We start from the raw sequence: 27,561 nt of genomic DNA, 5'->3' as shown, positions 1-27,561 counted from the left end.
CTTATATTAGACCATCTACTTTAGATATAACTCAGCTTCTTATTGAAATACCTGATACATATTTTATTAAAATAACAACTTCATTCTATATTCACATTTACATTTAGGCTTTTAGCTATCTGTTTTTGATTGCAAAAAATACACCCACTAAACAACAATCCGAGAATAAAGAATACTTTAATAATAAAGTGTAGTTTTACTGGCACATTGAGTCAATCATGATCGAGTCTACCTGCTAACATTATTAAGGTCAGTATAGGGAATGCATTGAACAAGGTGTCAATGGCTCGATCCACGTGCAAGCTATATTTCTCCACCATTGACTCTCATGGTCATTTTTATCAAACAGCTGGTTCAGAAAACATGTGGGATTACATGTAGTAGTGGTCACTTGTAGAGAAATTAGTAATTACAGTTACTACTTTATAGTTATCCAGGAAAGCCAGCAAGGTGGACTGTCAGCAAAGATATTAAAGATATAACCCAAAATCTACTAAATAAATAAGACAATGGGCACATTCTAAAAATCTATAATATAGGCCATGCTAGAAATGATTTTCCCTGTTAATTATACAGCAGCCCAGAGCCTTGATAATGTCAGATGAAAATGGAGCAAAAGTTTTTGTCAATAAATGTTCTGTTATATTGAAACAGAGAAAGAAAAACACACTTAGGTAAAGATAACATAAATGTACACATTAACTGATTTATCATGAAACAAATTAATAACATTTTATGTTATCTTAACGCACTGTCTAAATAAAATATTGTGCCCATTAGAAAAATGCAAGCTTGCTGATTTGTGACTGTTTCCCATTTTCTCTACAAATTACAGAGGGCTGTCAGAGCAAGGAACCATACTTTTCCTGACAAAATAAACCCCAGACAGGAATGGTTAATAAAACATACTACAAAAGTTTTAAACACTAGTGTTACATAGCTGCTCTTAATTTTATGACATCATAAAATACACTATAAGGTATTAAATGTTGAATATTTAATATAAAATAACATCACGTCAACAGAACAGGGAAAAATAATTTTTGGACCAATGGATATGAACATCATCGTGTCAAATGCTTATAATTTTAAATCTGCGAGTCAAAAGTGAAAAAAAAATTGAGCTTGTTTAGTTGATTTTTGTATCAATTTTAACACACTTTTGGTCATAAAAAGCTAGTTAGATAGAACAAAAACAGAGATATGACTCATATCTCTGTTTTTGTTCTATCTAACTAGCTTTCATGGATAACTAACCAGTGATTTACCAATTTCTCTGCAAGTGATCAATTACTAAGCCAATGTGATTTCTGAATCAGTTGTGAGTTTGGGAGAAGTTGACCGCCAGTACAGTTACACCCAAGCAACATGCATTTTTTTGTCACATAAGTAAATTCTGCAGGTGCTAAATGCTGACAAGAAGACAACACAGTATAGGGTATTCTTAAAAAGTTTCAATTAAAATGTAAATAAACAGGGTTTTGGTCATCCAAACCTATAGGCCTATCTTTTCAGTAAATTTAAATTCTACACCAGTGCCTATGACTCATCTAACTAGGGTAATTAAGCCAATTATAACTCAAGACCGAACAGGAGAATCACTATCTGAAACAAATGATGTCTTTCCAATTTAAGTCAACAGACTAATCAATTTACATATATCGTGTTACACAAGCTGGGATTCATAAACCAGTTTTACAACTAACAATTGTACAGTATAATATATCTGTGTCTAAAGATCCAGCAAGATCCAGCAAAACCAACCATCTTTAAATTTTAAACCATAATTCAAATTTGAATAATGGAATAAATCAACTTAAGAAATTTTCATACTAGTTCAAAATTTAATGAATCGATGAAAGAAAATGTCCAAAAATAAAATTAGAAACAAAATTAATGAGGTTTTGCACTAGTAGCACTTGACATGCTCTTCTGTTGTATATTAATCTTTAAACTGCGTATTTTGAATTTGTGGAATGTAACTGGCCTGCATTGCATTTGAAGGGTTTTTTTATATATCTTTTAGTGGTACACTACTGATAGTGGTAAGATGACCTAATAGGCTCTAGAATGGATCTATCAAGACTAGCTTCGCCATCATAAGCTATGAATAACATGACACATAATTATGTACTATGTGCCTGCTATAAAAATTTTGTTACTGTGCTTCATTTATGCAGAGTCAAAACACTTTTTTGGACATAATTATTCAGAATTATAACCTACCTTTTTACAATATTCTAGAATTTCTGCTGGGTCTTCCAAGCAATCTGTAGTAAAATCTGGTTCCCAGCCATTCACAACTCGGTGCATTGCTGGTTTATGGCAGAAAAAGGACACCTCTGGCTCAAACTTGTTCATGGCTGCATCTGCATGAGCCGCTAATGCCTGAAAATAGAAAACATAATATAATATAAGGTGTGTCATCGTCATTAAAATTTTCATAATGTGCTTTTATGACTTAAATACTTTCACACTTCAACTGTGAATAGCTATAATTAGCAGACATACAAATCTGTATTGTATTGCATCTACAATATGAGTTTTCATGAGACACCAGTCTAGTTTGTTATGAAGAGGTCACATCACATTCAAGCTAGTTTTTTATGTTATTTCTCTGATTTTTCTTTGTTGATGTTGTTTTCAAGTCAGGGTATATTGTTATTTTCATAAAATGCAAAGCTAATCAATCCATATTTTGTGCCATCTTCATTTTTTAAATTTTTCAACTCCATCAACTAAATAACCCTGACAAAAAAATTACAATCATGGAAAGAAACACGTATTTCCTTAATGATTTATATTAATATCATGATCAATCTGTCTTACACCATCAAACCATTTGCTACAAAATGATAAAATATAGCAAAGATGCTTAAAAAGAGATGTCCTTTTGTTTACCTTTGACATCTTAATATTTCATCAAGCATCTGATCTGGTATGCATGAGGTGTCCTTGCTTTAGCAAATTTAGATTTTATGTGCGGGTTTTATTATACTTTAATTTAATGATGATACTAAAATTTTAAAATAAATTGTATAGGGGCTTACAAAAGACACACTGTACAGATTACAGAATATGAAATAGTTAAAGATTATGCTTTACATGAACTACCAAACTAACTTACTAAGTTCATGATTTGTTTATAAGATAATTATATTTATTCTGAATACCTTTATGCATTAAATTTCATAATTTAAGGCATGTATAACGATTATTTGTAAGTATTAATAATACTAGTGCATGGCAGGTTATTCACATTTTGCCAGCATAAATTAATTTTTTTTATTATTAAACTATAAAATTTGCACATAACATAATAGTAGCATACACACTTGGGGGTGTTTAAATCATTCATACACTGATGCACATTTTATTGCATAGTTTAAAAGTTTGCTATATAAAGAGTGGGCATAATTGAAATATGTAGGTGAATCACAAAATGTTTTCCTAGGGTGCAGTACATTGTCATTTGTCATTCATTAATCTATCTCTGCTGAAACCTTAACCAAACCATACCTTTATAAAAACCAATTCATAGTAATCTTGTACGGGGATTACAGCATTCAATGTGTAGGTAGACAAATAAAATAAGAATAAAGGAGAAAATAAATTGGTCTCAACTGAAACATACACGATAATCCAAAATAAATGGTGTTTTTAAGTGGGTTCATGTTTTTATATTTTCTTTCTTAAATACAAGTTTTATTAACAGTACATTGTGGTTAAAATCATAAATTTTATAATTCACATTTTTAATCCTTTGGATATATACAAATATACTACATGTAATTTATGAGAAAAGATCTTTATCATTGTGCATTTGTGTTTGGCAAGGAGTGCAGTGAAATGTTAACATGGGTTTTCTTGTTCACAATCCATTTTTATTGAACAAACAAGGATTGATCTATGCTTCATCACTGTGTTGGGAAATGAACAGGTACATAATTTACAAGAAAATGTAATTATCAATTATGTAGCTTAAGTGACAGAAAATGGATATTGTGTATCCACACAGCCTCTGGGTATGTGTTGTGTCACTGAATACATATTACTGTGACCACATTATTAGCACACACCCTTTCTTGTCTTACTCTAGCTTACTTGACATTTTTTGCTTAGTTTAAAGTACAATTATTTAAAATCTATCTGTATCACAATTTATTTAGTTTAAAGTGACTTTTGGGACCCATTCTCCTCCTGAAAAAGTATGTATTTTCCCCCAATAATAAAACAATTTCCCCCCATAATTTTTATTCGCTCTAAATGATTTGACATAAAATTAATTGAGGAAAGCAGTGCCTACTTTCTCAAAATGTGAAAACCAATCACTGGGTTGATAAATTCACATGCTAATCCTTAATCAAAAGCAGACCCTGCTAAATTACATGTCATAGTCCTTATTATTTGAATTTGGAAACATCCATTACTTAGTTTGAGGGTGATCAACATTACAAAAACCCAATAGCAGACACAGACTGCATCAATGATGTTTAACCTGCCTGGCTCCACGAGGAAGACATTCTTATATCACTTCTAGATCTATACTCTAATAGTTCAATGGAACAGAACAGAACTCTTCAAATAGTTCAAAAGACAACATGTCAAAGATGGACAGTCTCATTTTCTTTATAGCATAAAACTAATTTCTAAAACAAGTTCAAGATGTAATGTCAGATCGAACTATTTATTAACTTACAAACAATTTATAACAAATCACCTTTTCCAACCTAGCATTCAGCTTATGATTAACATTGTATTTTGCTTCTGTACTTTATTAAGCAACCTTGCGCCCTGAAAGTTAACATTATCTTAATGTATGAAGTGACTGTGTCGGAGTATCAGTACTATCACATTATATTTATTTTTTCTCTCAAAATTTATATTCTAACTGTTGTATACATTTCACACATTTTCCAATATTTTTGAAGAGAAATAAAAAAAAATGCGGATAAATATCTGTATTCTGTAAGGTAACTGGTTTTAAGAGGTTCCTCACCTATTTAATCCTACATACAATCATGTATGTCAAAAGTTTGTGATTGGTGGTGAGACCTTTCAAAAAACAGCTGATTTAAAGCTCTATTAAGATTAGTGTTCCCTATTACATCCTGCTTGTAGACTTAAATACAGGAAAAAGATAAGATTGAACGATAAAAGAATTACTATAATCAGATTAAATGAAGGTTGTTAAAACTTCTTTGATAAATTCTTGTTTTCAAAAAACATTTTGTCATGCAGACATGGCTTGGCTAAAACTAATAAGTGACACTGTATACACTATATTTCAGTCTATAAATTACATGTATAATACATAACTGAAAAACTTATTCTTATACGATAGATGTCAGCCTGTGTGTCAATCTTGTTAAAAACTGAGGGTTTACGTTCAAACTTCAATATATCCTTATCCCATTGGCCAAAAGAAATTCAATGTAAAAAATGACCTTCAAAGAGACAAGCCCTTTCTCAAAAAAAAATTATTAGAACTGTCAATGTATCGTTGATTCGTTGATATTTTTCTGTTGATCAATAATTGATACACAGTTGAAAAATTTCATTATTTTGAATAATTATAAATTATGGAAATTCACTAAAAACATATACATGTACAAAAGCAGGTAGCCATGTCTAACACTAAGCTTTTGTTACATAATGGTCACATTTCATAGCAGTGGTGACAAAATATAGTCAGAAAAAAAATCATGCAACGGTCCTTTAGAAACAGGACAAAAAATATTTGCATGAACAGAACATTTATTTTACTAAAATCATTTTAACAGGTATGAAAAAAAAATTATATACAAGAAAGTACAGGTATGAAAAAATAATTATATACAAGAAAGTAAGGGTATCTAACATTGATATATCGGTGTATTTCCGATATTGATGTATCTTCAATATATATGCTTTGCACTAAGGCTCCCACGTTTACATTTTTTTGTAAACGTTTACACGATTGCTAAGAACCGAAACGATACCGTTTAAACGGTGGTACTTCTATGTACTATACTACACCATGTATTCGAGTCGGCAAATGATGACATACTTTCTATTTTTAATACATGTACAAATAAATAATGTCCAGGGCTCATCACGATTGTGTCGGCACACATTTTCTGCATCGTATCCCCATTTTGCTCTTTTGAAAGATCAAAGAAAAATCAACTTTACTAAAAATGTATTATGCCACAAGCGATTATTGCACGGTGATGCTGTGCGTAGGGTTGTAAACACCTTTTTTTACTTTGGAATAAACCAATTGGAATTGATAAAAGCCGTGATTGCAGGCAATGATTAAGATATTTTGAAGACAATATGGTCATTTCGATTAAACGGTAAAAAATATCGTAAACGTTTAGGAATGAAAATCGAAACGAATCCGTTTAAACGTTTAACCGTGGGGGCCTTACTTTGCACTGAATTAATGACAGCTCTAATAAATTTTTAAAGAAACTACAACACAAAATCAAATCATGTAAATAATATGAATCATTATGAAGCTGCATTATTGTTCTTAGGGTCTGCTAAAATTACTTTACTGTCAATATCATTAAAAAGAATCCATTTGTGATTGTAAAATTATTTCTTTTTCTCGCAGGATCAGGATGTTTTAATAAAACATCTTACATTCCGCACATTATGGTTATAATTTATATACAGATATTTGAGAAAATTTAAAAGAGGTATTTTCTGTAATTCATAGCCTCATTGATAGAGGGAATATATATTAATTTATATTTGGTAATACTATTAGTATAAATAGTATGGAATCTAATTAAACTGACTCTGAGTTGATAATATAGTAAAACAAGTATTGAAAAAGTATATTACTAGTAGTAGTACATGCAATAAATGTCAACTAGTGAAAGATATCTTATTTTCTTAAGAAGGAGTATGTTACATAGTAATTAGTATAATTGGGTTTCTTTTACAAAAACAGTTTGTACACATGTTTCTTTTTAGCAATAGAACCAGTATAAAGAGCAGCAATTTTTATCACAACATTGATATGATAGAGAAAATATTTACTTATTTGTAATATTTATATGACAAATTATTTATTTGTTATCAGTATTTTTTTCTGTTATCACCAGTGACAAAACTACAGATATCCAAATTATCCATAGGCTTTCACACATGCAAAAATAATCTCCATTTTTTATCTTTTAAAAACATTTAATGATTTAGACGAATTAGCAGTCTGAACCAAGAAATGTTCGATTCTAAACTTTAACATAATATTTTAATGGCAATAAATGCCAGTTGAAGGAATCCAGAGAAGTGCATGGCACAATGAAAAAAACGTTCAATTTTTATACAGGGTGATTTCACTGACACCGAGAACACTGGAGAAAGTGGCTGGGCAATCTGCTTTCAAAAATATGTTTAATTCCATTCATATTTACCTCCATGTAAGAAAATCCTGTCTTGAAACATAAGACTAGAGTAATAAATAACACTGGACCGCTTTTTGGCCCCATGATTTCCTCAAATTTCACGAAATTTTAGCTAAATCCTTTCAACACAAGGCGAGTTGCAAATTGATCAACAGAGAAAATGGCGACGTGACGTCATATCTCATTATGCGAACCGATGTGCAGATGTTAAAATGAATTTGATTGGCGTATCGGAATTTTGCAAAATTCACCATTTCAAGTGGCAGAAATGAAGAAAAAATGTTTTGCAAGGAATGATTTTATAAGTTAGTATCAAATATTGCTTTAAATATTTAAATAATGCTTTGATAGTCTATCAAATCATTAACGAGCATGAAATGTATGTTTTTGTTCTTTTGCTATTGTCCAATGACAGCCCCTGTTTCATGTAATTTCACCTGTTTAACATAAACATTAGAGGATCACCGCATGACAGAATTTATACATGTATAATTGTGCCATATGTTAGAATTTCACAGAAAATGCAGTTATTTCCAAAATACCCGAATGACAGTGAAAGTTGAACAGGTATTTTGAAAACTTCTTGTTGATTGAACATTTTGGGAGGTCAGCAACGATTGCTATATTATTTTTTTGACAACAGAATTATGGAATTGTTGCAAAAATTATGTTTCATATGTACAAAATTGTGTATAATGTAGGCTATACAGTAGTTCAGCCTCAGCCTTTAATTATATGCCATGGCACCTTGATATTGAATGCATGTGTTTGATATGGCACCATGTTACAGTTTGTATATTTTGATTGGTAGCTTGTAATTACGTTTTAAACTGTGATTATACTAGGCCCTTGGTATTGTAAATATTTGTGAGAAATTTGAATAATAAGGATAATAGATAGTAGATCTACATTGAAAGTGGCATAAGTGCACTATCATAGCAGTGAACTATCATTGCTTACCCCTGTCACGCTAGGGTGGCATTCTCACGGCATCCAAAGAAGATTCAAAATGTCGAGATGAGCGCAGTAAGATTGCAAGTATTGCTGCAGTATTGCAGTGGCATCGAATAGAACGCTGACAGATGGCACACATTTTGAGCATGCTCTAAGCAAATGTGGTCACTCGGCATTCTCAAAACAGGCAGCACAATTGGATCACAGTAAAGACACCGTAGAAAGTTAGTAGCATCTCCTACGATGCAACAGTCCTGAGCACTGTGATAGCGCCAAAGGATCACCGAATAAACACCATGGTCCCTAATGTATTGAAATTTATTTTATGATTTCAGATGTGTAGTTTATAACTGTAAGCTTTGAAGAAGACAGAAAATGGGTGAGCAGGAGAGGGTATTGGGTGCAAGGCCGAAGAAGACAAGATTTGAGCCGGCAGAGGAACAGCATGAGCTGCTGGAGCAGCGCCGGTACTTTAGCATATTTGGCAAGATTCCAAAGAGATATGTTGTGGGCATAATGGCCTTCTTTGGCTTCTGTGAGTATGCTTCTATAATATTTATGTAGATATACTTTCAGCATTCAGACATGGATATTTTATATTTGAATGTGAAGGGAATTACCTTTGACTACGGATCTGTTACAAATATATTATATATAATAGGTGTATAGCATTGTAGCATTTCTGCATTATACCAGCTACATATAAAATTAAGAAAAAAATCATTTTAACATAAACATATATTATAAATCGATACTTGGCATTAGAGAAAACAGGACTATCACATATGACTTATTCCAGATATTAACATTTTTCAACCAGTATTACATGTGACCTCCATGGTCAAGCATTCAAGGTCACTAACCTAGAACCACTTGCTGTTGGTTTAAATTTGTCCTGGATATATGGATTCTTTTATGTGAGGAAGGTTTACACAAGGTTTTACTAGAATTTTTCTAAGATGGTTTGTCTTGAATTTGAGGCAGTGATTATTTGTTTTATCACCCTTAGGGTAAGTTTTTGCTTGTATGTTTGTTTTCCAAAATTTTTCGTGCAAGTTGGTATCTTCAAACTACTGAAGAGAAAGATTTGAAACTTCACACTCTTGATCGCTGTGATTATCTTACATAATGGGCACAGGTCCCATATCTATGAGTTACTTTTTTACAGAGTTATGTCCCATTTCTTAATGTCAAGCACTGAGAATATTCGAGAAATTGGAAATTGATTTATGGACAACTTTGGTTTCAGCAATAATTCCATGCAATACTAATGGACAGTTAAAGCAGGGCAAGTCCAACGCAAAAAATTTGCAGTGATATAGCTTACTTGTGAACTTTTTTCGATGATCAAGTGGGAGATTTTTCTTCAAAAAGAGTGAGATATTAGAATTTGCAATAAACAAAGAAGGAAGTTCTGACATCAAAAATAGGGTGATTTCTTTAATTTGTGAGAATACTCCTTATTTTAAGAAAAATCTTTGAAAATATGGCTGCAGAAAATGGGAGTCTCCCGCTAAAAGTAGGAGAGTTCACATGTATGATATAGCTTACTGTATGATAAAGACCTGTGTAAAAAAATTTATTTAAACATTAATTTCAATTATGAATAATGTGTTTAATTACAGGTAACATTTATGCACTAAGAGTGAATCTTAGTGTTGCTGTGGTTGCCATGACGACAAATCATACACGGTATCTAGGTGGCAATAAATCGGTGGTATGTCATTTTAATATTGTATGATTATTTTTAATTTGCTCTATAATAGTAGCTTTCTGAACATTTGCAGCAATAATTGTGTTATTTTAATTTCATTACACACTTTTAAGTAGAGAGTGAAATTATATTTTGATAACTTCACCGTGAAATTATTGACTATTTAACAGTGAAATTATGAATAATTTAACAGTGAAATTATATATAAATATAAGTTCACAGTAGCTAAATTATGTTTGAAAGTGGATGAAATATATATATCAATGGAAATTTCATCAAAAATACACGTTGAAAAGTAAAATGTGCCTGATAGCGGGATGCACATCATGTTTTTAGTAACAGAGTTACAGAAATTTTATTGAACTATTTTACAATATGAGTACTGTGGTAATATCATAAAGGAGAGCTTGTGATGTTGTTTGGCACAAAGCATTATACAAATCTGATTCTACTATAAAGTTTGTTTTGCATGTAACGTGTGGTAACTTCAAAACTAAGCTGTGCTGTTTTGCTGTAAAAAATAAGTCAAAATGACTATAAACTGCTGAAAAAGCATAAGATTAATCTAAGTTAGTCTTCTAGACAATTTTTTTGCATGTAAGGTGTGCCTACTTTAAACTAAGCTGTGATATTTTTGCTGTGCTGTATTTAGAGTTACAAAAGGTGTCCCTGTTTAGTATATAGCTGATTTTTTTTTATCACATTTCCATATATTTTGCTTGGGATTATTTAATGATATGAATCCAGTCACAAGTCAGATGGTGAACAGTTCTAGTGGCAGCATCTGTGATTGAAAAAAATGTATCTGTGGTCCTCATACACTGTGAAAGCTGGAATGTTGCCATATTGTACCATAATGTTTAGTGTAACTTGAAACTTAATTAAACAAAAAACGAAAACTAAATTACGTAAATTGTAGGAAATTAGCCATTCCAAGTTGACAATTATGTTTGAAAAGAATAAAAAATGAAGCGTACTTTTATTGTTAAGCAGTTGGAATTGCTGTTAATTGGTAGAAAATTGTGTGTAAAAAGTAATGAAATAATGTTTTTTGCAGGCAAAATCACTTATCATACAAATTGTAAAGATTAATCCTAAACATTCTGATTTTGTGTTATAAATTTGCCCTGCTTCATACACAAAAAAATTGGACTTATGGTTAGTTAGTATTTTTACTCAGGTACCCGTTTGTGCCTGATATAATGTACAGAGAGGCACCTGAGGTCTTCCTCCACCAGTCACCATACTGTGTTGGTGTGACATAAAACCTTACCTATCCAAACAAAAACAAAACAAAAAACTGGCATAGTCCATTCAAAGTTAAAGGGATTTCAATACAAAAAAAAATTGAGTTACCAACAGTATAGACCTATGTCAGACTGTCAGGACATGCATGCTATTGATGGAAAATCACTTTGGGTTCCACCTGATAAAAGGGTTAAAACTGCTGGAACTGCTGTTAATTGATACACAATATTGTGTAAAAAAAACAAAAAAAACAACAACATAATTTTACAAATGGTCAAAATCTAAAATGCAAAGATTAGACATTAGATGACATATCACATGATACAATGTATATACCTTTATTCTTATACAGACTGTACTGCCAGACTTCCACTGGGATTCACACACAAAGGGCATCATTCTAGGGTCTTTCTTCTATGGTTATATATTCACTCAAATTCCTGGAGGTAAGAAAAATGGTCATGTATGGATGTATATAATTATTCCCATGTGTTGTTATATTTTGATTGATGTCCTACTTGTACTATAAGATTATCAGTTTGTTTATGTGATGAAAATTTTCACTGCTTTGTTTAAATGTCAAAAAACATTATTAAGGCCAATATCAAATTTCCAGTTTCACTAGTAAAATGAGACACTTAAGACTTTACTAAAAAATTTGAGACAGCCTTTAAAAGCAACCAAACAAATACAGAATATTTTTGAGCATAAATTTAAGCATGTTGATCCATCAATTATCACATCATACTAACTGGGAAGTAGATTGTCGTGGGTCATGACCTTACATCAGAATCCCTTAGATTTTCTTTCAATATGATAGTTAAAGAAATGTCAAAACATATTTTAAAGAAATGATAAGTTTAATGGTGACAGCTATGAGCTTTCTCAAGGTAGGTATATATAGTCTATCCAAACCTAAGTGCACTCCCTAAGCAAAAATATTGCACAGGTCTGTTTTCACAGTTAAAGCTGTAAAGTGACCGTAGAATCTCAGAAATTTTGGGTTGACTTTAATTAATACAGATTGGAAAAAATATTTCCATGAAAAAATTTTATCGTGGAAAAAAATTAAATATTAGAAGGTAGATCTGAATGTACCATGTTAAAAGAATATAAAATAAAAGCAAAAAAAAGCATATAGAGTAATCGGGGAAAAGAACATGGGTAAAACTTTATTGAGTAAGTATAAGTTTTAATATTTTGTTAAAGAGAAAAGTGAACAAAATATGGGTTTTGTTTGATTAATCGAGCCTTTATTTTTTCCCACTTGTTAAAACGTTCTCATCCCTGAGTGTTTTACCACTTGTTAAAACGTTCTCCTTACCAAGGAGAGTCCCTTGGGTGTTACCTACATCGGTTAGCAACACTGCTGGTATTTATTTAAAAGCTATAATGCTGATTGTACTATGATTCCTGGCAGAATGAGCGAGTGCTATATTAAAATGTATTATACCAGTCTAAACGTACAGATACATCATAACCAGTCTGTCTAGACGGTAACTCACCATATTTGTCATAATCAATAATAGTTTGATCATGGAGAATTTCCGATTGATTTTCTCTTGGTCACAGTCCAACAGACATTACATAACATGCAAGCTAAGCAACATGCAAATTACATGATGTTATCCCAGACATTGTTTCATTTGTGTTCAAGATATTGATAACCATTCTGTTACAGTACGCTTGCTTAAATAAGTGGCAAACATTTTACATTACATCATGTAATACTTACAGGGAAGCAAATTGCTAATGACAGAAATTTAACTGTACGTAGCAGGCTAGCTTATGAATATTAAAATACGTAGGCAGTAAAATTTGAATCAGTGGATTTCATGATATTGGTAAATTTTGTTGGCAGACACTTTTTGAATAATTGATATAAGGTTATTTAACATTTACATTTAAAAGTTTTACCAAATTATCTGTCTTAAGTTCAATCTTGAATGGCAGTTCTCTCATTGGGCTCAATAGGGAGAGCATCGGATTTGTAATTCAGGGATGTCTGGTTTGATCCTCGGGCGAGGCAAAAAAATTTCCGTGAAGATTGATCCCGCACTTTGAGTCTAATGGTCATTTGTCTCTCACCATTGACTCAGAAATCATGTGGGATGTTGTCAGTAACTTGTCGAGCCATCGGCAAATACTGGTTAGTTATCTGTGTAAGACAGTTTGGTGAACAAACTGCCAAGATATAACCAAGAAAATGTTAGAATTGGCATGAAAACAAAACAAGCAAACAATATAAAGATATAAATATCAGAAAATAATAGGAATATTGCAGATATCATAAAGTTGCAAATACTTTTTTGCTGATTCTTCTAAAGTGTTATTATCATGTAAAATGATGTAATTCATTGTTATATGTAGGAGTATAGAAATATATTATAGATTTCAAAAAACAGAATGCCAAGGCCTGTTATGACATTACTGTATATTATAAAATAATAGATAACCATGGAAAGTTAATAACCTTGGAAAGTTGTGTCTTTCATAGATATGCATGACTACTATCAATATATTGTTCTAGATGGTTTATATCGAAGCATTGCTCATATTTACAGTATAATTCTACTATCAGTTAACATGATGTGAAACAAAACAATTGATTTCATTTAAGGAAGCTAGCTATACAGCAGTGGCGGAAAGGTCATTGAGAACACTTAAACAAAGCACAAAAGGGCATTTGAGTTTTTCCTTCACCAATTACTAGTAATTGACAGAATATGTGTTGAAACTAGACAAACCAACCACCTGTTAAAGCGGTGTGTCTTCATACGACATTACAAAAGTCAGTTTGACCAAACCAAAGCTAAAGACAAAAAGATTAAAGGCCACCTGTAAACATATATTGTATTTTTTAGGTGCATCTCATGGGTAACTGTTTTACATTGACAGGTTTGATGGTATTTAAAGTTAACAACAATGGTTAAGATATAAAGAAAGAAATTTTCATGTTATAATCTTGAACTATTTTAACCCTACTGGTAGCAACTGAAAATTCCTAAGTAACAAGTACAAACCATGATCAACTTGCTGACATGTTAGTACTTTCTGAATCATGCTATGTAGTTAAGTGTCAGTAAATAATTTCAGGTTATTTGGCTACCAAGATTGGTGGAAAGCTGCTGTTTGGTGGTGGGGTATTTCTAACAGCTGTGCTCACTTTACTAACACCATTGTGTGCTCGATGGAGTGTATATTTGTTAGTCGCAGCCAGAATACTTATGGGACTTTTTGAGGTAACTGTTTGTCTAGGTGCCTTTCAATGTAAGTAAATAAAAAAAAACAACTGGTAACCAGTGTACACTGTAAAAGGCTGGGTTTTTTTTGTGCTTGACTATACAAGGGAATTATGGGTTATTATTTTTGTCTTCTGTAAAATGAGGCTTTGTGGGATCTATAAGCGTGGGTTTGTGGGATATGATATGAAATAAAGAACAGATTATGTGTCCTCTTCAATTTATATACATGTACTTGTACATAAAGTAATAAAGGAGTGAATTTTTTTACCTTCAACAATTTTGTAAGATGAATGTGTTTTTATGTAACCTATTTTGTAAGGGTTATAAAGGGGTGGTTTTATGTTTTCTACAATGTGATGGAATAATTGTGTAAATTACAGTGTAATTTTATTATATGCAAGTTTTTTACAGTGTAATTCAATAATAAGCCATTTTTCTGTACCATATAATCCAATAAAAGGCCAGTTTTTTGTTTTCTACAAAACAAAGTAGTCTTCTTAGTCTAGAACTAAGAAATGAAAAAGAAAATGGCTGACTTTCAGAATTCAATACAATATGTTTGGAAAAATGATTTACTATCAGTCTCCCGTTTTCTACATTTGTCTATCTAATTATTAGTATTTCAATTTAAGCTGGTGAAAAAAGTAAAGGTAAAGATGATTAGGAAATTGTGCATGTGCTTTTGTCAGTTGTGGTGTCATTAAATGTTGTTTCCATGGAAACAAAACATATTGGACATGGAAATGATTTGTGAGAACCTGAAAAGAATATTGATTTTGGTTTAGCATCACACTATCTTTGAAATAATGAAGAATTAGTGTTTAGAAATAAGAAAAAAGTTAAGAATAAATTGTAAAACTTTCAATGTACTGTATCCCTGACAAAATGCTTGAATTTCAAGAAAGTAAGATGAAAATTTAATGAAGAGTTAGTTTAGAAATAGAGGGAAAAAGTTGAGAAAAAATTGTAAAACTTCCTATATTCTGTAGAAAGTAAGATGAAAATTGATCTACATAAAGTAATAGACCACTGTATTTTGAAGTTTTTGTATCTATAATAATCTACTTACTGTAAAAGTTCATTTGAATCATACTAGAAATGTATTAAATTTATTTCATGTTAGAAAGTTATATTGGTTCATCATTCTAAACAAGAATTAAGTGCTTGCTGGTGCATTAATGCCTACATGGGTGGTGGGGTTGGAGTTGAATTTGGGTTTCCTTTCAACAAAATAAAGTGTATCAGTGTCAAACGGACAAAAAGGAAACAAAACAAGTATAGTAAAATGTTGTAATGTTAATATTTCAGTACTAGGTGTACATGTACAATATATTTATTATTGCAGGGTGTGACATATCCATCCATTCACGCAATATGGGCGAAATGGGCTCCACCTCTTGAGAAAACAAAGTTGGCAACCCTAGCATTTTCAGGTACACTTTTGTTTTACATTATTGTTTTATATCAATGGAAAAATCTTTTACACAGCATGCCTTAAAAGTCATCTTTCTGTTTACAATTTCGCTCGTTGTGCTGACTTTTCAAAAAATAATGGTAAAAAATATAAGCATTATAGTTAAATGCTATTGATCTATGGAAATTACTGCCAAATATACTGTAGAATTATTCCGTATTAATGGCCCTGATCAGATATTGGAAATGTGTTGGTGCTAGCTGAATCCACATTATTCAACAGACAATATCGAATATTTTGCAAAGATTAATTGATGGACGAGTGTTTGAATATAAATGTTTACTGGCACGATTGTTTTTAAAGGGAAGAACAAATTTCTGTTCCATTACGGTAAATACCACTTTAGAATGATATTTTGAAAAGTCAGGAAATATTCGCATTAATTTACTACTTACATGTATTTAAGGGTCAGAAGTTTTTAAAAAAAGAAGATTTACCTGATAATTTTAAGAACTTATTAGTTAACTTGAAGGATAGATTAAATAATTAGTTAGACGGACAGATAAACTTAATTTCTGACATTGCTTTTACATTTAAACTTTGTATATGGATGCACCGAGATGAGTTTGTCTGTTTTCTACCTGCCACACCCATTTTTGGGTCAGAAGGTCAAAGTTAAGGTCATGGTGACCTTTAATCCAAATTATCTCTTTATTTAGAAAATGTGCAGTATATTATCCAGCACTAAGAAAAGTGGAGCATGCTGTACCTCAGAAAGTTCTTCGTGTATTTTAAAACTCAGAAGAAAAAAAGTATTGCCAAATAATTTTGCACATGTAGACTTGGAGTTATATTTTACTCTTACTTTTATGTTGTGAAATAAGTGTAATGTACTTGCTCTGCTTAATATTTGGAAAAGTCCATTCATAGTTTCAGAGATTTTGGTGAAATATAAACATTAAGCAATGTATAGATATCTGGAAAAAAGCAAAACCTCAGAAGCATTAAAATCAACAAAATTACATGTAATTGCAGAGTCTTGTGAAATGTACAGCGGCCGGGTGTCCTCGCTCTGTATTGTAACATTTAGTATAGTACTTTTTTTACTGATAACATTCAATTTATCTCAGATTTGTACACTTTTTTTTCCAAATATACCATTACCTCCATGAAAACAATATTCATGAACAAAAAAAGAACAGGCTATATTTATTCAGTTATTTATTGGGTAAAAGCATAGACATATTGATAAAAGTGTTAGTTGTAACATTTTATAAAGAAAGTGGTATATATTTTGTGAGAATGGTTCTAGACATTAAATTTTGGTTATAGATCAATAAATACAGTACAACCTCTGCAAAGCAACACCCATTTTGAAATAAAAATTTTTGGTTGATGCTGAGAGGTGATTGCTAAAGAGAGGTTGAATTTATTGTGAAAATTTACTTTGGGAAGAATTGATAACACTTAAGGAGTTTATTGATCAATAAAGGTTAAATGACCTTTCTGCATGGTTTCTCTGTTTACAGATCATGCTTTTGAAAGAATTGTTTTTATTAACAGACACTCTTCTCCATTATAGTTGTACAAAGATTCAGGTGGTTTTGAAAATATGGTTGCTATGGTTATTTCAGGGTCATATGTTGGTACAGTTATATCACTCCCTCTATCAGCAGCTCTCGCAGAAAGCAGTGCAGGATGGCCGGCCATATTTTATGTATTTGGTAAGCATTATTTGTTTAAATATTCAGCACAAAAGATGAAGCAAAAAGGTGAGAATGGTTGTTATGCTCTCCCTAAATGGTGGTATTTTATCTTTCATCTTTTATGTCTTTATTATAATCATTGTAATTACATGTACATGTATTTCAATAACAAAAACTTGTCAAAAAAAACAAAAACATGTACAATGTACATTGACAAAAAAATAATGTGACCCGTGTAATCACAACAACAATTTAGAACTTACATGATCACAACAACAATTTAGAACTTCTGCGATCACAATAACAATTAAGAATTTATGTGATCACAATAACAATAAAAATCAGTTCATTGATGAGGTTTTATTTCTTTAGGTTCAATAGCTGTGATTTGGTTTCTACTCTGGTGTTTTCTGGTAGCTAAGAGTCCAGCTAAACACCCATCTATTAGCAATAAGGAATTAGAATATATACAAGGCAATATAGGATACACTGATGAACAAACTCAGGTAAGTGAAAATAAGGTTATATATTTTCATAGAAGAGATGCGCTAGTTGAATTAAATGTGATAATTTAAACACTGATATGTAAGATCACTATAATTAAACTTTAAACTAAATGCAATGTTTGAAAATTTTTAAATCACATTAATAAAATCTTAGTCTTTTAAAAGTGATGTTAATTGCTTGCTCAGCTTTAAATCTTGAATTGTATGCTATAAGTTTGAATGATTTTTAAAAGCCCAATATTCCTCAAGAATTTTTATTCCTCAAAAACTTTTTGTATCTTGTTATCAAAAAATACTCATTTGTCACATAGATGATCTATCATTTGCTTTCTTTGCTCTGTTGGCTATTGGTATAATTATAGTGAATAAGTAATTAGTATGGAAGTCAAAATACTATTTTGTGTACATTTTGCTACCTTTATGACACATAACTTTACGTACAGCACTACTTTTTTCAGTTGTAAAATATCTTACATATTCTAAATCTTTTATTAAAACATTAAAGAACACATAAATGACATTTCTAAAAACTATAAAATATATGTAATTCTGAGGCATAATGTGCCTTTAATGTACAGAAACACTTGATTTAAGAAGCCAACAGTGTAGAGAGCATGGTCAGACTGGAATATATCAGATATTAATTAATTAACGCACAAAATAATGACCATATTTCCTGTATATTTTAGGATCTGAAGCCACCCTGGTTGAGTATGTTGACATCTCTACCAGTCTGGGCTATAGTTGCAGCCCACTTTGCAGAGAACTGGGGATTTTATACATGGCTTACTGAGCTACCATCTTTTATGAATGATGTATTACATTTTAACATGTACCAGGTAATGCACATAACTAACCAGTACTGGTGTCATATGAGGAAACATGGTTCGGGTATTTGCATACATGTTCTTGTTTTTCTCTGTTTCCTCTGACCAGAAATGCTTTTAAATTAATATTATAACCTTGAAGAGTGCAAGGACCACAAGACTATGCAAAAAACGAAATCAACTATATATTTAATGTATTGTTATTGTAAAAAAAATGCCAAACATTAATGTATCTCTAGTGTATTAATTCCTACAATTGTTACTAAACTGATAAAATTCTCATGTTGTCACAGATTATTACTTTAATATTTTAGTTGTCATGACATTATTTGTCTGCTCAGCTCTGTTAATAGATATTAAAGGTAATACATGTACCAGTAATGACTGTAGGATAAGGGGCGCTGGGGGACGAAGGAGACTTTGAACATTTAGACATATTAATTTTATTTGACTGAACTCGGTATTTCAAGACATATAAGTGTTTTATGAAAATGTTTTTATGGATTATCAGTTTTGATTTTTGTTCTATACACTTAAATAAAATATTTGTCATATCTGTCTATATTGTTTATACCTTACCATGCTTAATATCTTAAATCTACTTGTCCATCAATCAGTCTGGACAAAACTATTCATTTTTAGGGAAATTTCCAAATAAGTACTGACTGAAAAGGGATCAATGTAGACCATGATCAGGCAGCAGGGATTTGCTAGTTGATCTTGGTCTGCACTGGTGGCATGAGTAAATTCAGTCTCTGTGAGAAAGCTTAGGGATAATATGGCCTGATATTGAAAATTTATGTTTACTGACAGAGATTAACATTAACAAGAAAAAATATGCCATATATCTCTTTGTGTCTTTTCTCATGTTTGCAAAATATGTTTTATGATTTCTTTGCAAATTCAAGGTGGTGGTAAAGCCTTGCAAAGTTTGTTCCAAAATATAGATTTTAACTGTGTGACATCACTGTTTTTATTCTCTGTGTCAATACAGTACATGTTTTTCATAAACATCTATGTGTACATGTAGTGTGACACTTTTCTTTTTAAATTGAAATTTTTTTTTAAAAATTAACATTATTAGTAATATTAATCTACGTGGAAAAAAACCTTTGTATCATATAAGGCATATTAATATTACAGGCTGGTTTCCTGGCAGCTATTCCCTACTTGTTGATGGCCATTGTGGTACAAGGAGGCGGCCATCTTGCTGATTTCCTTCGTGGTCGAGTTCAAGTCTCTACAGAAGCTGTACGCAAAATATTTACATGTGGAGGTAATGTAATTACTGGTAGTTATTGTCAAATAATGAATTTGTTATTCCTTAAGTGTTCAGCCTTTGCCACCAGTATAGAGCCAGGCCAGCCTGCACATTTGTTCAGTCTGACCAGGCTCTATACTGTTGGCAGCTCAATTTGGGCTGTTTCAAATTCAGACAGATCCATTATAGAAATATAGCAGGTCAAGGGTTAAATGTTAATGGCCATAACTGACACAAAAAAAAAATTATAAGTAACTTTTAAACATATTGATATATTAAAAATGTCAAATATATTGCTCACTGGCTGCCGTTTTAAAAATGGCTTGTCTTGCGTGGTAACAACATGAACCTGTTGCTATAGAGGGCGTGGCTAAGTAGCGTTGGCAGAAAGATCAATTGTACATGTAGCAAAAATCTGTGAATTTTTTTCTATTTGCAAAGTGATAAAATATCTTACCGCAAAGCTTGGACTATTTTAACTGTTATAAAATGGTTTTAAAACCTTAATCTTTTAGGTAGGATGTGTACTTCAAAGGTTAATTTTCCCACATATTGTTACAAAAGAACTACTGTTGTTACATTATTTATTATACTGGAATTTAAACTGTTAATAAGAGTACACATGAATCAATAATTTATGACAATAGCTAAGTCAGTCTGTCACATTTGTAGGTGGCACTAGCAAATTATGCAAATTAGCATATGTTGGGATTACTTTGATGGCCGCAGGGACACAGCAGGAAAAACTATATCACAAAAGCAATACTTTTGAACTTCATGCACATTTATTCATAGTCCATTGATAATCATAGTGTAGGTCCATTACCTAGGAATTTATTTTATCAGAATTTTAGGAAGACTTCTAACAAGTTGTTATGGTTATACATGTATATATTTCAGCATTTATTATCCAAGTTGTGTTCATGATTGGTGCAGGGTACACGATGACACGTACAGCATGTATGGTGTGTCTATCTATAGCTGTAGGTATAGGAGGGTTTGCATGGGGAGGCTTTAGTGTAAACCATCTAGATATTGCTCCACAGGTGAGATATACATGAACTAACCTTACCAATGCTTTAGTTTTATACATGTAATTAGCTCAAATTTTAATTTATACCCTTAACTTGCTGAATTTCCTCAAATAGACTTGTCTAGCTACCATTTTGAAACTATCCAATATGAAATTTCAGGGATATCAAGTTAACAAATCTTTAAGTTGGTCAGCCAAAAGTATAGAGCTTGGTCAGACTGCACATAAGTGTAGGATAGACTGGCCTGGCTCTACACTGGTGGCAAAGGCTGATCTCTTGACTGAAGCTGGTTAAGGTTTAAGAATGTTAGGGGTTTTGCTGTCAAAATACTCTAATTCTGCAGTCACACATACATGGCCTAGTTAAATTGCTTGGATGTGTATAGGCTTGCCATACTGTACTGACAGCAAAAAACTTACATTTCGATGCTAGGATACAAATTAAAGGTTAAAGTTGTTCATGAAGAAAATACATAAAAGATCATTTAAAATATAACATGATTCAGGACAGACATGGTCACACCAAAATTGAAAAAATGTCATATCAACCAATTATAACAGCTTTTTGTGTCAAGTGAATGTTTAATCTTAAATCGGTTTTGTTATCTCAAGCATTTACATTTAGAATAATTTATGTGTTTAATGTTAATGCAGTTTCAGTTTACACATATTTTTAAATAATTTCCAACATGTAAACTTACACATCAAGCTAACATATATAAATTACAAGCTGATAAAATATTTCAGTATGCCAGCATATTGATAACTTATTAACTTACACATCAATCTAACATATATAAATGACAAGTTTATATAATATTTCAGTATGCCAGCATATTGATGGGGTTGTCAAACACGTTTGCCACTTTACCCGGTATCATCAGTCCGGGTCTTACTTCAGTCATTGTCACAACAAAGGTAGGTTTTCCTGTTAAACATTATTATATTGTATACACTCTAAATTGTAGCAACATTTGGGGGCCTCCATGCGCTATTAGTTGCAGATTAAAAATCACTTCTTTCTCACTGTTGTAACTTTGATTTTTATGCTCCCCGAAAAATTTCGGGGGAGCATATAGTTGTCGGGTTGTCCGTCCGTCCGTCCTTCCGTCCGTACGTCCCAACTCGTGTCCGGCCCATAACTTAGTTATTTGAAGTCGGATTTTAAAACTATTTCACAGAAATGATCACCATATTGAGACAACGTGTCGCACGCAACATTTGGGTCGCTACCTTGAAGGTCAAGGTCACAGCATGACCTTGCATCAAAATCGTGTCCGGTCCATAACTTCTTTATTTGAAGTCGGATTTTAAAACTATTTCACAGAAATGATCACCATATTGAGACGACGTGTCGCGCGCAACATTTGGGTCGCTACCTTGAAGGTCAAGGTCACAGCATGACCTTGCATCAAAATCGTGTCCGGTCCATAACTTCTTTATTTGAAGTCGGATTTTAAAACTATTTCACAGAAATGATCACCATATTGAGACGACGTGTCGCGCGCAACATTTGGGTCGCTACCTTGAAGGTCAAGGTCACAGCATGACCTTGCATCAAAATTGTGTCCGGTCCATAACTTCTTTATTTGAAGTCGGATTTTAAAACTATTTCACAGAAATGATCACCATATTAAGACTTCGTGTCGCGCCCAACATTTGGGTCGCTACTTTGAAGGTCAAGGTCACAGCATGACCTTGCAGCAAAATCATGTTTAGCCCATAACTTCCTTATTTGAAGTCTGATTTTACAACTATTTCACAGAAATGATCACCATATTGAGACAATGTGTCGTGCACAACATTTGGGTTGTTTTTACACTTTGAACTTTGCCTGTGACATAACTCTGACACTACAAGAGGTATACCTTCCTGTGTCCAAAACCTATTCGGGGAGCATCACCCGGTTCAACCGGCTCTTGTTTTTCTGTGTTATGAAGTTCTTCAGGTAAATGGAGGTCATTGACTCTACTTTGGTTCATCCTGGTATCTTAAATATTGCAAGGAGAGTACCCTGAGGTTTTCTTTTACAATTATACTGGTGCCTCGTATTTCCGTGGTACCCATATTTCCAAGGTATCAGGCTTAAACAGTCTGAAGTGCCTCCTAGACTTAATGAACCTGCCAGTAGTTTTACTTTTACTATTTATTGTATTTTTATCGAAATATTACACATAGAACTAAAAAAATAAATTTATTCAGATTAAGAGCAAAGTTATTTAATTTTTCACCATTTTTCTTTAAGATTTCATACCTTTTAAGAAAATCTTCTTTGTTAAACAACCATTGAGGTATTTGATAAATGCCATAGAGAAAATCGCCCCTTTCAGATGAGCCTAGGTATAGGTGTACAAATAAAGTTTACTATTGGTTTTGCTTTTGAAACTGTTAAAATGTAATTGCCTTGGAAATATGAGAACACAAATTTACTCACAAGGCAGCAGATGTGTGTTAATTACAATGTTGTATACATAATTGCTGACATGCAAACATTTAATGAAATAAACTATGATGCAATTGACATGTCTATCTTACAATATTCACTGTGTTTTCCAGAATTTTATCCTCTTAACTGTTGTTGTCTGTGTAAAACAGTTAAGTACCACGGAAATAAGAGGCACCAGTATTATTCAAGAAAAATCGTCCTAAATGAAATAGTCTGAGTTTCTGACTTTGAATAACCTGCCCCTTATGCTTATTCGATTTAAAAATTTGCATAATTATCACAGGAATGTTTTTTTTTTCATCGAAGTAAGCTACCAAGAGTATTTTAGGTACAATTTTAGCTTGCAAACCATTATTGCCACACACATACCTAGTAAATTAATAATAATATTATGATATAAGGTGAATGTTTAGTATGAGTCTAGAATATACCATAATAGAAATTTCATATTTTCATATAATATGTTTCTTGTGACATCTGCTCCTTAGGGATTGGAAGCTTTTATAAACTGAAAATAAATACTAGATTTCTCTTAAATAATATGGTTTAATTTAATAAATTCTTTATTATCACATAAACCAAGAAGCATGAGTGTTATAAAGCCATTTAAGAAAAACGATATAACACTAGTTATTTCACATGACGTCATTTGCGTTTATACAAACATAATGATAAAGTGCGCTTCTGTTAGCATTATACTATAGGTGTGTCAATGAAAAAGACTTTTTTTAACTGTAAACTGTTCTTATTTTGGATATGTGATGAATAGAATATTATGTTCGTGTAGATTCAATACTAAATTTATTGAACTTGTTGAATAAAACAATATTATGCTTGCCATAAGCTTACCTGAAAATTTATTCAACTCTTTCAGTAAATTCAGTATTAAATTTACACTTATTCAATATCCTCTATATTTCTAAAAAAAACATTACAATAATCTTTAACTTTTGCTTATCACTCACTCTACATTTTGTTTAAATTGCCAATAAATTAAATTTAACGGCCTGTATTTAGAAACAAGAATCAAGTCAGAAATTTTTGTTTGTATCCATTAAGCTGTTAGAGGCCACAATGGCTAACTTTTAATTGTTCAGTTAACATACAAAAGTTTGGGGATTTTACTGAGACTTCTTCCACCATTAATGATTAACAGTCTCCATGTAACTTATTATACCCCCAAAAACGAAGTTTGGGGGGGTATGTAGGAGTCACCCGGTGGTCGGTCGGTTGGTCGGTCGGTCCAGACGTCCGTTACATTTTATTTGTCCGGAGCATAACTTGAAGACTAATGGTTGGAATTCAATATAACTACATACAATGGTCAAGCACATTGAGAGGAAGTGCAGTGCACAAGAACCATAACTCTATCTTGACTAATTACAGAGTTATTGCCCTTTGATACTTTTCCTTGTCCGAAGCATAACTTAAAACGTACTGGTTGGAATTCAAAACAACTTCATACAATGGTCAAGCACAATAAGAGGAAGTGCAGTGCACAAGAACTATAACTCCATCTTCAGTATTTATAGAGTTATTGCCTTGTGTTCCTTTTCTTTGTCTTTCTGGACTTATTATAGAGTAATTCAATAAAAACTTATCAATGGCCAACCACATTGAAAGGAAATGCAACATACAAGAACCACAACTATCTTTAATTGCCCACAACCATAACTCTATATTTCAATTCTTTTACAAGGTATTCTGTTACTAGTAACATCCTCATTTCCGAAGCAGTCTTGTGGGGGTATTAATCACATTTAGTGATAGTTCTAGTTCATCATTAAAATAAACTTTAGTCTTTGCTATACTCTTTCGTCCAATGATAATGGCTGAATTTGAAGATTCTGACAGGCTATAAACTGTCCTTATTAGCAGTTACTAACCATTTATTTAAAGGCAACATCTTTCTGGATAAACAGTACCTCTGCTTATTAAAAATAGGTCAAAAGCTAAGTGAGTTACACATTAATAAGAAAAAAAATCATGTTAAACAGTGACAGTCACTCATATGTCACTCTTTTTAGCTCACCTGTCACAAAGTGACAGGGTGAGCTTTTGTGATCGCTTTCCGTCCGCCGTCCGGCCGTCCGTAAACTTTTACTTTAAATGACATCTCCTCATAAACCACTAAGCCAATTTCATCCAAACTTCACAGGAATGTTCCTTAAATGGTCACCTTAAAAAATTGTTCAAAGAATTTAATTCCATGCAGAACTCTGGTTGCCATGGCAACCGAAAGAAAAACTTTAAATATCTTCTTTTAAAAAACCCTAAGAGCTAGAGCTTAGATATTTGGCATGAAACAACTTCTAGTGAGTGTCTACCAAGTTTGTTCAAATAAAAGCCCTGGGGTCAAAATTGGCACTGCCCCAGGGGGTCATCGATTTTCCCTATATGCATATAGTAAAAACTTAAAAAAATCTTCTTTTAAAGAACCCAAAGAGCTAGAGCTAAGATATTTAGCATGAAACATGTTCTAATGGGTGTCTACCAAGTTTGTTCAAATAAAAGCCCTGGGGTCAAAATTGGCCCCGCCCTGGGGGTCATAATGATTTTCCTTTTATGTGTATAGCAAAAACTTAAAAAATCTTCTTTGAAAAAACCCAAATAGCTAGAGTTTAGATATTAAGTGTGAAACATCTTCTAGTGAGTGTCTACAAAGTTTGTTCAAATAAAAGCCCTGGGGTCAAAATTGGCCCCACCCGGGGGGTCATTGATTTTCCTTATATGTGTATAGCAAAAACTTAAAAATCTTCTTTGAAAAAAACCAAATATCTAGAGTTTAGATATTAAGCATGAAACATCTTCTAGTAAGTGTCTTCAAAGTTTGTTCAAATTAAAGCCCTGGGGTCAAAACTGGCCCCGCCCCAAGGTTGTCATTGTTTTTAACTATATGTGTATAGTAAAAACTTAAAAAATCTTCTTTTAAAAAACCCAATGAGCTAGAGCTTAGATGTTTAGCATGAAACATCTTCTTATGGGTGTCTACTAAGTTTGTTCAAATAAAAGCCCTTGGGTTAGGATTGGCCCTGCCGGGGGCCTATATACAGGTGAGCGACCTCAGGGCCATCATGGCCCTCTTGTTTAGCTGTTTGAATTGTTTTTCTTATCACAAAACAGTGCCGCTTTTGCGACTCCTTAAAAATGGTATTGCATGGCAGTGCATATATTTTGAGATGATGTTATTTGCTAATATAAACATAGGGTTAAGAAGCGCCAAACTATAGACGGAGGTTTACATAATATAATTTTATTTAACTTGTTCAATAAATTCAGTACTGAACTTACAATCATTCAATATCCTCTATATACTATATTTCAGGGAGACGCTGGACAATGGCAGATTGTATTCTATATAGCTGCTGCTATATATCTAGCTGGTGCAATATTGTACGGTATATTTGCCTCGGGCAAGAGACAAAAATGGGCAGAGGTTCCAACGGGGTATTTACCTCATACAGAAGGTGTGGAACATGATGATTGACCTGATGATTGACCTTACATTTACTAAAATGAGCCGGGTCATGACAAAACCAACATAATGGGTTTGCGACCAGCATGGATCCAGACTAGCCTAGCCTGCACATCTGCGCAGTCTGATCAGGATCTGTTCTGTTCGCTATCAGTTTCTCTACTTGTTATAGGGTTAGTAAGGGAACAGCATGGATCCTGATCAGACTGCACGGATGCGCAGGCTGGTCTGGATCCATGCTGGTCGCAAACCCATTATGTTGGTTTTGTCATGGCTCGGCTCAAATGATTTAATAGACTTGCCATTTATTTAATTACTTAGTTACTTAAATT

At 32.4% G+C, this 27,561-nt stretch overlaps 2 protein-coding genes across 2 annotated transcripts in view; one reads left to right on the top strand and one right to left on the bottom strand.

The window, feature by feature from the left end:
- The window catches only part of LOC132742029 (amyloid-beta precursor-like protein), a 40,686-nt gene extending 33,101 nt beyond the window's left edge, over positions 1–7,585 (bottom strand). Inside the window, exons 1-2 of the mRNA XM_060730309.1 lie at positions 7,410–7,585; positions 2,227–2,388 (exon numbers count right to left, since the gene is read on the bottom strand). Coding sequence (XP_060586292.1) covers positions 2,227–2,388; positions 7,410–7,484 — 237 coding nt within the window. The 5' untranslated portion in view covers positions 7,485–7,585. The remainder of the gene's footprint in view (positions 1–2,226; positions 2,389–7,409) is intronic.
- A 252-nt stretch (positions 7,586–7,837) lies between these two features.
- LOC132742030 (vesicular glutamate transporter 2-like) lies at positions 7,838–27,289 on the top strand. The gene is made up of 13 exons (XM_060730310.1): positions 7,838–7,967; positions 8,690–8,889; positions 9,980–10,071; positions 11,669–11,762; positions 14,413–14,558; positions 15,907–15,994; positions 17,610–17,699; positions 18,054–18,187; positions 18,877–19,026; positions 20,158–20,290; positions 21,176–21,321; positions 22,134–22,226; positions 27,080–27,289. Exons 2-13 carry the CDS (start codon positions 8,730–8,732, stop codon positions 27,239–27,241), a joined length of 1,488 nt encoding a protein of 495 aa, XP_060586293.1. The 5' UTR covers positions 7,838–7,967; positions 8,690–8,729; the 3' UTR covers positions 27,242–27,289.
- Positions 27,290–27,561: the final 272 nt, after the last annotated feature.

This window comes from Ruditapes philippinarum, unplaced genomic scaffold, assembly GCF_026571515.1.
Source record: "Ruditapes philippinarum isolate M1 unplaced genomic scaffold, ASM2657151v2 ctg242_1_1_1_1, whole genome shotgun sequence".
NCBI classification, from domain to species: Eukaryota; Metazoa; Mollusca; class Bivalvia; order Venerida; family Veneridae; genus Ruditapes; species Ruditapes philippinarum.
Note: the sequence above shows the minus strand (reverse complement) of the source record. Positions and strands in the feature narration are given on the sequence as shown.